General features: G+C 44.6%; 1 protein-coding gene across 3 annotated transcripts in view; it reads left to right on the top strand.

The window, feature by feature from the left end:
* Positions 1–13,306, top strand: part of CFAP57 (cilia and flagella associated protein 57) — a 54,240-nt gene that overhangs the window by 12,691 nt on the left and 28,243 nt on the right. For all 3 annotated transcript variants that reach the window (XM_031464954.2, XM_031464955.2, XM_064493671.1), the window contains exons 7-13: positions 2,450–2,589; positions 3,499–3,664; positions 4,535–4,648; positions 9,145–9,357; positions 10,684–10,857; positions 12,066–12,227; positions 12,771–12,926. In XM_031464954.2, coding sequence (XP_031320814.1) covers positions 2,450–2,589; positions 3,499–3,664; positions 4,535–4,648; positions 9,145–9,357; positions 10,684–10,857; positions 12,066–12,227; positions 12,771–12,926 — 1,125 coding nt within the window. The remainder of the gene's footprint in view (positions 1–2,449; positions 2,590–3,498; positions 3,665–4,534; positions 4,649–9,144; positions 9,358–10,683; positions 10,858–12,065; positions 12,228–12,770; positions 12,927–13,306) is intronic.

Raw genomic sequence — 13,306 nt, 5'->3', positions numbered from 1 at the left:
GATGTATGCATAAAAAGGTTGATTGTTGCTTTTTTAAAAATAGCAAAGAACACCAGTATAAACACACTGCAGACATTGCAACAAAAAAGCCGTTCTGAAGGTAGAGAGCATCACTTTGTACTTATAAAAATTTTCACTTATTCAAGCAGACATTACAGTTTTAAATTTGTACGTGCATGGACTCAAAGTATATCAAGCAAAATTTGGCATAAAAGCAAGGAAAATAAAGGGGGGAAGGTATAGCTCAGTGGTAGAGCTCATGCTCAGCATGCATGAGGTCCTGGGTTCAATCCCCAGTACCTCCTCTAAAAATAAATAAATAAATAAACCTTACTACCTTCCCCCAAAATAAGTAAATAAAATAAATTGTACAAAAAAAAGTTTTGAAAAAACAAGGAAAATAAACCACCTACAATCATAGGAGATTTGAATACATCTTTCTTAATAATGGTAGTTTTTAAAAAAAAATAACAGCTGTATTGAGTTATAATTGATATACTACACAATTCACCTATTTAAAGTGTACAGCTCAGTGGCATTAGTATATTCATAGAGCTGTGCAGCCATTACCAGGTTAGTTTTAGAACATTTTCATCACCTCAAAAAAGAAAGTTTGCCCTTTAGCTATTTTGTTCTCACCATCCCATCTGCCCCCTTCCCAGTTATAACCAACTACTAATGCCTTGCGTCTCTTTAGACTTGCCTTTTCTGAACATTTCATACGAATATGTGGACTCTTGTGACTCCAGTGCTCGGAGAAGAACTGAACTAGGTGCTCAGGGCTGGACATGTTCTGGCCCGGGCTGCCCTTCCAGCCCCGTCCCATCACTCCACCTGATAGCACTGGCCTTTGTGAGCACAGTGAATCCATCTGTGCCCTCTGCCAGAAGGCTTCGGCACACACTCTTCCCTCTGCCTGGGGCACTCTTATCCTCTTCCCTCCCCTCTCCCCCACATTTGTTCTTTTTTTTTTTAATTGAAGTAAAGTTGATTTACAATGTTGTGTTAATTTCTGGTGTACAGCATAGTGATGCAGTCTACATATATATATCTATATGTACATGTTCTTTTTCATTGTAGGTTATTACAAGGTATTGAATATATCCACATTAGTTCTTACTCATCCTTCAGGGTAAGAAAAAGCTAATAGGAATGAGCTAGCGGAGACAGGGAGGTTGAAGACATTGGAGAAAGAAGGGGTAACATATGGAGAAGAGTGTAATAATCTCTGCCTACCCACCCCCAGCACAGCACCCCTTTCTGACACAGTAGAGAAGGACGGAGTGGATGCAGGCCGTTCATAAATGGGGAAGGGTCAGAATTTGAGGGAATTCCCATCTCAGCCTTTGTCTTGGCTCGTGCACAAAATACGTACACTCATTAAATTCCCCATCATCGCTCCCCATTCAGGTGCCTCTGATGACAGATAGCTGGACTCTACACAGCAGTGCAACAGGACACATTTTAACTTGAAGTCATTCACCCACCTGTCATTGCTGCTGGTGTAGAGTAAATTTGAGAGTGCTCATCAGGATCCTCAGAATCATTCACATCGTTGCTCGCATATTCCTCTTCTAGAAATGTATCTGTTGTGTGGGACCCAACCAACTGCTAGTGATGCCATCAGCCAGGAGTGCCTGTATTACTCCCACAACAGGGCCACTGCTGTGGCTGGACGGGCCCTGGTAGTTCTTATGATTGCAGGATGCACTTCAGCAAAAACCATCAGGGGACTCTGAGGAACAAGATTTCTTACTCACAGGTCCTGGAGGGTACACAGCATGCCCAAGGTTCACACAGTGAGGTCATGGATAAAGGGCTCTCCCTTAGTATGCTTGGAGTGCCTAGGGTTTCACGAGTTTACTCTTTATTGGCTAATTTAAGCATAAGAGGACAAGAAGGGAAAACTGGGGTCACTCAAGTGGTCAGTTATTGGAGTTACCCGGGGCTGTCTGAAAAAGGGTTATTCAAGGGTAGAGGCGGCTTAGTTCCTTAGCTGGTGGTTTTGCTGGTAGCTGTGTCGTACAGATGGCAATGTGTTTATTTAAGGTGGTTGGCCTTCGAAACAGATGCCCTGAGGCTCAAAAGCTTAATATCAGGCACTTGCACTACAGTATCTAAGGAAGTAATCAGAGAGGAACACAGACTTACATGGAAGAATATTTAGCCTAAGTAACAAAAATTGGAGACCACTTAAAGGTTCCCACAATAGAGAAATGGCTAAATTAAATTCTGATATATTCATAGAATAAAATATTTTATTGCCATTTAAGTGATGTTTTAAAATAATAATGGCATAGGGAGATATACATAATGTGAAAGTGATTTGCCCTCAGCCCGGTTTATGTGCACCCAGGCTAATTAACATCCATAAGTAGTAATGAGGGCTGGAGTGTATAGCCAGCCCCTTGCTTACTCTGCCTGATCTCATTCTTTATGATTTCTCCAGGGGGAGCCTGTGCACTTTGAGTATTTGATGCACCCATTACACTCAGCATCCATCACTGGTCTAGCTTCTTGCATCCGCAAACCCCTCATTGCCACCTGCTCTGTGGATCGATCCGTTCGCATCTGGAATTACGAATCAAAGTAAGAAATAAAAGTCTTTGCTACTGCAGTATGCAGGACTTTGGGTGTTAAATTTTTTTCCGTGTGAATTATTTTAATTAAAGAGTTTTAAAATTTAATTACCTAGAAGCTTTCAGTTGGAAAAAAAATTTTTTAATCAAGTCAGGCAAATTATCTTTTTATCTTTTCCCTCTTGCATGAGCTAGAAAATCACTTTGCACTTGATTAAATGCTTACTACATGCCAGACACTATACTGGACACTAGGGACGTGAACAACCTAATATGTTACCTTCTCATGTGACCTCTATGTCCTTCTAGCTTTCCTATTCCCTCACTCCCACTAGATCTGCTTTTTGCCCCATGGAGCTCTCTAAACCATCGATTCCTTTCTTCTAGTTTAAATTTTTTTTTTAATTTTTTTCAAGTATAGTTGATTTACAGTGTTGTGTAGTTTCTGGTGTACAGCATAGTGATTCAGTTATATGTACACACATATATTCTTTTTCATATTCCTCCTTTTAATCTTTATCACTGCCCTAACCACCCTCAATGCCCTAGTGATTTTATCCTCTTGGCTTAGCTCCCCGAGACTCTCCAGCCTAGACTGGCCCCACAATATAACTTCTTTGCTCTTGTGTATAGCTGCTGGGGCTGCTGGGGGAAAAAAAATGTGCAGTGCTTCTGATTTGGGAATCTAAATGGAACTGTGCCTCCAGCATCCCTAAACAACCCCTTGATCAGTCCCCCTACTTGGCACACTCATTGCTGAACACTATTCTCAAGTAACCAAACTCTAGAAAAAGACACACCAACAATCGCAAGAGATGAAGTATCTCGAATGCTCTGATAAAACTATGTCCCAGGTACAGTGGAGGGCTTGAGGGTCTTAGTGGGCTTGACTTAGACTCAGTAATTTATCTTTGCACAGCACTCTGGAACTGTTTAAGGAATACCAAGAGGAAGCGTACACAATCAGCCTTCACCCATCCGGACACTTCATTGTGGTGGGCTTCGCTGACAAGCTACGCCTTATGAATCTCCTCATTGATGACATACGTTCATTCAAAGAGTACTCTGTCCGCGGGTGCAAAGAGGTAAGAACAGCTGGAGACAAAGGTCCAGTTTCTTGGAAAGCCGGGGTTGAAATACCAAGAACTAACACAACTGGGGAGGTGGGACCAAAGCCTGTCTTAGAGACTTTGAATGGCTTAAAGAAAATCCAATTCTCCCACCAAACTTATTGAGTATATTGTTTCTATCCTCTTCCTGTCCTCCCCACCAAAATATTTCATTGAACCAAACCTTGTGAGATCCCATCTGCTATTAGTCCTCTCTGTGTCTGTGGAATAATAAAAAGCATTGAGTCCAGGGGAGGGTTTAGCTCAGTGGTAGAGCATGTGCTTAGCCTGCTTGAGGTCCTGGGTTCAATCCCCATTACCTCCACTAAAAATTAAGTAAACCTAATTACCTTGCCCCTCCCAAAAAAATGAAAAAAAAGAAAGAATTAAAAAAGCATTGAAAAGTTATCACAGAATCAGGCACAGCTGGGAAGGCGGGGTTGGCAATTGGGAGGAGCCAGGCAGAGTGAGCAGTGGTGAGAGACAGCAGCAGCCTCTCAGATCTCCCCGAGATGACTTGCATAAACAAGAGAGTGATTTCAGGCATTGCTTCCCCGCTCTGAAGCTCCTTCTTGCAGACAAAATGAGCGTTCTGCTCTATGACCCGAGCAGCTTCATGATTAGTGCACATGGTAGTGTGAGCATCTCGGCCAGTTATGAGCTCCAGGAATAGAGAAAGTGAAGGTGTCAGCCAGTTCTCAGTCCTATTTGCACCTTCCCCTGATTCCCAATTCTACGACGGTTTCAGCCTGAACTCTTTAGGATAAGGAGCTCCTGACTGTCACCTCCCAGGAGACTGCGCCTTTCTTTCTTCCATCCTTCCTCTCTTTCTGTATTTCCTTGTAGTGTTGCTTTAGCAATGGAGGTCACCTATTTGCTGCTGTCAATGGAAATGTGATTCACATTTTTACCACTACAAGCCTGGAGAACATCTCAAACCTGAAAGGACACACAGGGAAGGTGAGTGAATGAACAGTGTCCAGGGAAACAAGGACACAGAGCCAAGCATCATGCTAGCCAGCAGGATACAACTGAACAACAGAGAAGTGATTCCTTTCCTCTTGGAGATCACTGTCTACTTGGGGTAAAAGAAAACGAAAACAAATGCACAGATACATTTAAGTGCTAACTGCAGTAAATTCAATGAAAGAAAAATGTGGATTGTTATGAGACACAGCAATGAGGAGTTGGCATGATGAAGGAGGCGGAGGTGTTCACAAAGGCTTGGTCCTAAGGAGTGGGTAGGAATTAACCAGACAGTGCTGGTGGGGAACATCATTGCAGATAAGGATCCAAAGACCCTCAGATGAGAGATTGCTGGGGGTACAGGAAGAACTGTCTGTGGGGCTGAAACATAGCTATCAGGAATGAAACTTGGTGTGAGCTGAGATCGGTGAGGTTAGCAGGGGCCCAAGTTCATGGAATCTTGTTTATGGAACTCTGTAGGCCTTTAAGAATTTTATACTTTATCCTTCTGGATCTTTGAAATCACTGAAGACTTTCAGGACAGGAAATGATATGACCAGATTTGCATTTTAAGAGGTTACTTTGGCTGCAGAATAAAGATTGTATTGAAAGGGACGAGGGTGGAAATGGTAAGGAGATGATTGTCAATGTCCACACGACAGATGATAGTATTTGAAGAAGTGGATGGATTCAAAAGACATTTAGGAAGTAAAACATGTCATTCCTGAAGATAGGGTGGATATGGAGCAGGAAGAAAAGGGAGAGGCCAAAGACTGAAAGGGTAAGACGTCAGCAGATGAATTTGGTGAGAAAAAGCAATGGGGAAAGAAAGGCATTCTAGGCCGGAGGACATGTTACAGATGATGGAATGGGACTACGGAAGAGGATGGTGATTTGTGGTTACAGGGCTGGAGCACTGAGCACATCTGAGGAGGGAGAGGAGGAGGAGCTGGAGAAGTTTGCTGCATCATAGAGTGTGTGTGCCACACCAAGGAACTGGACATTAGTCTGTAGGTGATGAGAAACAATTGGAAGGATTTAAGAAAGGAAGTAAGGTGATCAGAAAGATAATTCTCCAAACAGTGCTAAGGAGAGATTAGAGCAGAGGATAAGTTGGAGTGAAGGAGGCCAGCTAGGAAGTGAGAGTGAAAGAAGAGGGAGGAACTAAACCATGGCTTTAGGAGTAGGGACAGAGAAAAGAGATATTAAGTTCCATTCTGGACGTGTTGCGTTTGATGTGTCCAGCAGTGAGATACGGGTGTGGATGTCAGGGAGAAGGCAAGGCTGGAAATTACGGCACAGGGGATTAGGTGACCGTGCGAGTCAGAGGCATGGGATCACCAAGGGCTCATGTGGAATCTGAGATCTTGGGCAGGAGACAGATAACCAACATTTAAGGGACTGGTGAAGAAGAGAAAGATTGCAAATGAAGGTACAAAGAGAACCTGGAATCAAAGAACTGTATCAGAGAAGCCAGGGAATTAGTTTCCAAAAGGATAAAGTAGCCCGTGGTATTAAATGTCAGCGAGGGGTTCCGTGAAGACTAAAACCTGCCATTGACTTCAGTGATTAGCAGGCCGTGAGTGAAAGTGCTGTTAAGCAGGCAGCATCGAGAGGTGCTGAGCTTCCGCAGCGCCCGCGATGCGACTGTGAGATGCAGGTAAAAGCACGCCAGGTGGACGGGATGCTCTTCCTAGGACGGTGCACACCCCCCGAGGGGGCCCTACCTCACCAGCCCAGGGCAGCAGCGATTTGTTTCACCACTTTACAAGACTTTTTGTCACCGTTTGGAGGGTGAGGAGCCAAGATCAAGGTGCCGGCAGGATCTGGGAGGGCCCACCTTCTGGTTGCAGACTCCTTGTATCCACCTGGCAGAAGGGGCGAGCTAGCTCTCTGGGGCCTCTTTCCTAAGGGCACTGACCCCATTCATGAGGGGAGCACTCGGGACCTAATCACCTCCCAAAGGCCACACCTCCTAATACCACCATCTTTGGGGGCAGGACTTCAACATATGAATTTGGGGGTGCATTAGCAAGAGACATAAACCTTCAGACCATAGCAAAATAAAAGGCACAAAGGTTCAAAGGAAGAAATAAAGCTATCATCACAGACAACATAATTGGGTATGTGGAAAATTCAAAGAATTTGCAGGTAAATCATTAAAACTAGCGAATCTAGGAATATGATAGGAAAGAAGGTGACTATATTTTTTAAGTGTACCTTTACATAACAGTAACAAACAGTTAGAAAATGTGATTTAAGAGGTGGAGATGGGGCTGAGAGGTGGCTCAGGACATGGCTGGCAGGACTGGGGGTCATGGGGACACCCAGAGAGGTGGCCAGTGGGTCAGGGCATTGCTTATAAGGAGACTGAGAAAATACCCAAATATATTGGAGATCATGGGGCCAGCCTCTCACTCCTGGAGAGTTACAAATATGGAAAAGGGGAAAGGCTAGAATGTTGTTTTTCATTTGTTCATTTTGTTTAGTGACTTGGCTGCACTAACTCTGAGAAGTCTTTTCTCCCCTGCCGCTTACGGCATGGGATGTCTCTGCTCAGATGCAGTTCTTTTTTGACCTTTTAGCCTGGTTGCCTAGAGCTTGCCCCTGGGTTGACTTAAGCCACTTTATTAGTCACTGATTGTGCTTAAGGCCCCGTAGCCAGCTGTATTTTCACCCTTTACTGTTGGATTTTTGTTTGGCTTAGAGGCTGCTGTCACAGTTCACGGAGTTTGTGTTTTTGCTCCATGTTTAGCCAGAGACTAATAGTTTGGAGGCTTCCTCTCTGATTGTACCTGAGAGGGTGCGGCCTTAGCCATGCACACAGCCCTGCAGGCTGCCAGGCACAGCGTGACTTTATTTGCAAGCCTGGCTTCCTGGGAAATGCCCCTAGGTCAGGAGCTTATTATTCAGTTAGTGTTTGGTCAGATGTTGTGTTTAAACCCCTTGTGCCAGGGAGGCTTCCGTGCTGTGTTAATGGGTCTTTGTGCCTCTTAAGGGGTGCTTTCAAGGTTTCCCTGTATCCTGCTCTGCTTGCTCTTGAGTGGGTGCAGCCTAGCACGTCCGTAAAGCCTTCCCGACCCCCAGAGTTGTCTCGGATCCCAGAAGGGCTCCCTTGACTATCTCTTTCCCTTGTTCTCTCTGTTAAAATTAAAATTCTGTTGCTCTGCCATTTTGCTTATATCAGGGAGTTACCAGCCTTCCCTTAATTGCCCTCCAACTAGATCTCCAGTGGTTTAGATGACGCCCACAGCAGGGAATGCTCCATGCTCTCCTTCAAGGAAGTCAGTCTCTTCAAGCCAAGCTGTGGCGCTCATTGGGTTATGACGGACTTTACCCTGGGAAGAGCCCCTGCTCCACTGCACAAGGGCTGGGGGTAGGGACCTTCTTTCCCAGGAGTGACATCCCTACTCTGTGAGTGGCACTTGCAGGTGGAAAGGAGGTGGAATCCCTCGTCTTTTCAGCTCTTCCCTCGTGGTGTGGGAAGGGACAGTTGGGGCACCAGTATTCTCAGGCTTTTGAACTGGAGTAGAGCTTCCACTGACGAGTGGGGACTGGCTGGGGGAAGGAAGCTGAGGTCCTCTTGGCCATGCCTGCCTGGAATAGAGCTTCTGGGTAAGGATAAGAAACGCCAGCAGGTTTCCCAGGGTGAAACCGTGGCCAAAGACTGAGAGCTGAGGACAGAGGGTGCCCCGTCTTTTGGCCACACCTGCCCAGTGTGCACAGGAACAAAGCTTTCGAAGCCAAGGAGGGTAAAGGAGCAGGTCATGGCTCATATGCCACAGACTCTTCCTACAGAGATTGAGTAGATTTTCTTGAACGAATGTTTCTACATTTGCTGTGTGCCCTTAGGACAATTTCCAGAGACTTTAAATAAATGTTTTTATAATTTTTAACAATTAACTTATTTTGTGGGGGATAGGTCAGCTCAGGTCCTTACCCTGCCATTCTGAAGTCCCCTCTCTCTGTGATATTTTTGCAACTTCCTGTGAATATATAATTATTTCAAAATAAAAAGTTTTTGTGAAACATAGCAATGATTGATCATAGCATTATAGGAGCCATTATGATTCAGTCCTTATATGTATGTATATGCATGACTGGGACATTGTGCTATACACCAGAGATTGACACATTGTAATTGACTGTACTGCAATAATAAATAAATAAATAAATTAATTAATTAATTAATTAATTAATTAAATAAATAGGAAAAGCATTATGATTTAGTCTTTACATCCATAAAGCAAAATGGGAATGTTTTGTCTTCAGTATTATGCAAGCATCTGGGAAAATAGAATTTTAATATTCCCATGAAGCTACAATCTGTGTTTACCAAAGGGCACACACCAGGAAAGGACATTCTGCCTGAGTCTAGTGGAATACATAAGGGGTTATCCTCCTTTCCATGAGAAGGGTGTGTGTGTGTGCGTGCGTGCGCGCACGTGAATGTTTACACTCCTAACTGAGTACGTCTTCATCCCCTGTAGATTCGTTCTGTTGCGTGGAATTCTGATGACAGCAGACTGATTTCTTGTGGCACAGATGGTGCTGTGTATGAATGGAATCTGTCCACAGGAAAGCGAGAGACAGAATGTGTTCTCAAGTCCTGCAGCTACAACTGTGTTACCATCTCCCCTGATGGCAAAATCATCTTTGCTGTTGGATCAGACCAGACACTCAAGGAGATTGCGGATTCTTCAGTGAGTCTGCCTCTGCTCCTGCCCCTCCTCTGGGCTGCTGGCCTGATCTACAGAAGGCAGCCTCCTGCGTTTACAGCAGAAAGGGATGGAAAGGGGGCCTGTGAGAACTGGGTCCCTTCTTCATGGGATAACACCTGGCTCCTCATTCCTATACAGTCAGCTCAGTTATTGTGATTTCTGGAATTTCCTGCCCAGTGCCCACCTGACTGTGTTAAACTGGGGGGCCCTTTTCCATTTCTACTTTGCTTGCCATCTGTAACTTCTCCCCCCACCCTCTAGGGATGGAGGTCAGCAGCATCTCTGAACTGTGCTCTAATCCTTGATCTACACGTACTTCTATGGGGGTAAAAACAGAACTCTACTTGTCACGATCACCTAAGGTTGCCACCATATTTGTCTAAAATCCCCAAACTCTGAAATTTTAGAATTACCACGCTGGCTCCAAATAGTTGAGGGAGGAGAGAAGAACTCAGCAGGGACACTTCCTGCAAATGTGGCTGTGTCCTCCACGAGCCCAGCTTAGAGCAGGGTGTCTCTCCAGTGTGCCCCCAAGGAGCTTGGTCCCAATTCTGTGGTGGCTTCCACAGTGCTGTGCTGGAACAAAGCTCCTTTGGGGCGGGGCCGTGGTTCACAGCTCTTGGTATCCCTACCAGCTAGCGCAGTGCATGGCCCACAGCAAACATTTGGTAAATATCTGGTGGCTAGGTGGATGGATGGGTGGATGAGTAAACTAAAGGGTGTAGGAATGTATGAATTCCCTGATAATATGGTTTTGTTTATATAATGGACATTAATAAATATTTGCTGAATGGATTAACGATCCACATCCCATTCTCAGTTTAAGATGCCCAGCCATAGCATAGCAGTCAGTAACGTTAAGTCTCAGGAGCCTGACTGCCACTTAGTTGGTGGGTGAGTTGAGGCAACTTACCTAGCATCTCTGTGACTCTGTTTCATCATCTTTAGAATAGGGATAACAGTAGCTACCTCAAAGGGCTTTTGTGAGGATGGAATGAGTTACAACATGTAAACTCCATAGAGCGCTGCTTGGCACACAGTGGGTGCTGTGTGAAGGTTTCCTTTCATTAGTGTTATTCCTAACTCCTAGAACCGTGGACTCATTGGTCAGGCAGCCAAGAAGTGTGCAGTTTGTGCCCTTTATGTGCTGGACACTGTGCCACATGCTGAAAGTGATGGGGGAAAAAAAACACATTTTAAATCCAGAACTTGCCCTAGCAGTGCTGTCAGAAGAGAGGAAGAGAATGAGATGAGGACATGGGGACACAGCTCAGCCCCCGACCCTGAACAGAGCTGGCTGTCTTCCAGGTCCTTCGAGAGACGTCAGCATTTGATGTCACCTACACAGCCATTGTCATCTCGCATTCCGGACGCATGATGTTTGTGGGCACCTCGGTGGGAACCATTCGTGCCATGAAGTATCCTCTGCCTTTGCAGAAAGAATTCAGCGAGTACCAGGCCCATGCTGGTCCTGTCACCAAGGTGAGAGGGGACCCTGTCCTCAGGGGCCCAGTCCCAGATCCAGCTCTTGGTAGGTCCATCTGGGCCTGCCCCCAACACACCTGCTTCATCCTTTCAACATCCCAGCATCTTGGCTCTCCCCTTATTTAGTCATCCAGCCCAATAGTCAATAAACATTTATTGGCTATTGATGTTCTTTGTTTCAACTACTCCCAGGAATTTGTCCTAGGAAGTCATCAGAGAGGCACCTAAAGGTTTATGTACAAGGTCGTTCACAAATTATTTTGCATAAAAATGGACCATTTGAGAGATGTTGTCGACGCCCCACCCAGCTGTCCTGTCCAAGCCAGTGTGCTCCTCTCCCAGCCTCTGAGTGGAATGGCTCACAGTGCTTCTTGTCCTCCACAGAGTTGCCCTGGACCAAAAGGACTCCTGGCCCAGGAGCTGAGCCCCTGCCCCTCTCCAGGGTGATAACATGAGCACACATTTGTAAACTGTTCTTCCATTCCGCCTTGTGAAAAAGCAGTGTCTATGTCTACGTGGGATCCTGAAGACCAGGCACTGGGAAAACGTGTCTCTCTGCCCTCCCCTCTCTTATCCCCAAGTGAAGAATACCAACCTGAGGTTTTTGTCCCAAATGCTTGCCTGCAGACACCGTCCTTATTAAGACAGGATTTTTCATTATAAACTGGAACATTCCTGCACTGAGCCTGGTCTTGGGTCCAAAGTAAATTACTATAACATATTCTTTCCTCTTTGCTTCAGCACCGCTAAGTTCTGTAGATAAGATGTTAATTTTTCTGATTATGAAAGCAATGCATGTTTATTTTAGGAATAAAAATCCTCATAATAGCATCATCATTAATAGATTGATGCATTTTCTTCCACTTTTTGGTACATGTTTTAAATAAATTAAGATCATACTGTATGTACACTTTTTTGCGGGTTGCTTTTTTAAAAGTTTAATGCTATTGTAAGCATTTTTCCATATAATTATTCTTCAAAAACATGATATTTTTAGTAGCTATACAAATATCATACCATATGTACCATATGATGGACCATAACTCATTTAACTCTTCCTTACAACTGGGCATCTAAATTATCCTATGAACTCTGATAAATATCCTAGTCTGTAGATTTCTCTGAGCATCTCTGATTATTTCCTAAGGCTCAGTCCTGGTCTCCAGGGCCTAAGAAAGCCTCCCCTCCATGCTCTTCCTCCTCAGATGTTGCTCACCTTCGATGACCAGTTCCTGCTGACTGTCGCCGAGGACGGCTGCCTGTTCACCTGGAAAGTCTTTGATAAGGATGGCCGAGGAGTCAAGCGAGAGAGGGAGGTGGGCTTTGCCGAAGAGGTGCTTGTTACCAAAACAGACATGGAGGAGAAGGTAAGAATCAGATCTAGTAAAGAGGGACACGGGAAATTCCTTGCCAGACTGTGTCCAGCGTCCTGGGACTGACAGTCAAGCCCCTCTCCAGCCCGGCTTCCCCTGTGCCCAGGGGTGGCGCCTGTTCTCCGCCCGCACCACCATGCTGTCCTCCTCACTGCCCCACCTGTCATTCTACCAAGTGATCACCTTGACTTGTACCAGGCTCTGCTTTTAGCCTGTGAGCTAGCTTTCCTCTCCTACTCTTTAGGGCAAGAACCACGTGTAATTCACTTGTATGACCAACAGTTTCCAGCACGTGGGAGCACATGCTAGGCACGTGGGAGACAATTGATAAACATTTACAAAGTTAGAGTGGCCAACTGAATATTTCAGTTATATCTGTAAAACTGATTAACTGCTGGTATATGGAACCTTCGTTTAAAGACATATTTATGAAGCATTCCTGAAACCCATTCCTGTCAATAATAAAACACTAAAAGCAACAGTAGTCCCCTTTTCCGGCACTGTGAACGTTCCTGCTTCTGTGTCCTTCTCCCAAAGGCCCAAGTTATGTTGGAGCTGAAGAGTCGTGTGGAAGAATTAAAAATGGAGAATGAGTATCAACTTCGACTGAAGGATATGAACTATTCTGAGAAGATTAAGGAGCTAACAGACAAGTTCATCCAGGAAATGGAGTCCTTGAAAACAAAAAACCAGGTCGGTTGAACCAACAACCACAAATAACAAGAAATTTCCTATTCACTCAAGACAGAACTGGCCTACGCTTGAGCAGTAAGATCTGTGATAATGTGAGACTTTAAAGCATAATTGATGCCATCAGAAGTGCTTGCAACAAAGTGCTAAGTGGGGGGGGGGGGAAGCAGAATGTAAGACTCTCTATAGTGATGCTATTAATTTAGTAAAATAAATACACATAGAACAATGTTGAAGAAAATAACTAACAGTGTGATTATCTCTGGAAGTTGGTATTGTGGATAGTCTGAATTTTGTTTTTTATGCTTTTCTATAATTTCCAAATTCTCCACAATGAGAATATATTACCTTTCTGATCAAGAGAAACTACCTTAAAAGCAAAA

The sequence above is a fragment of the Camelus dromedarius genome, chromosome 14, assembly GCF_036321535.1.
Source record: "Camelus dromedarius isolate mCamDro1 chromosome 14, mCamDro1.pat, whole genome shotgun sequence".
In the NCBI taxonomy this organism is placed as follows: domain Eukaryota; kingdom Metazoa; phylum Chordata; class Mammalia; order Artiodactyla; family Camelidae; genus Camelus; species Camelus dromedarius.
The sequence above is the reverse complement of the archived record's forward strand: the minus strand, read 5'-3'. Positions and strand labels throughout refer to the sequence as shown.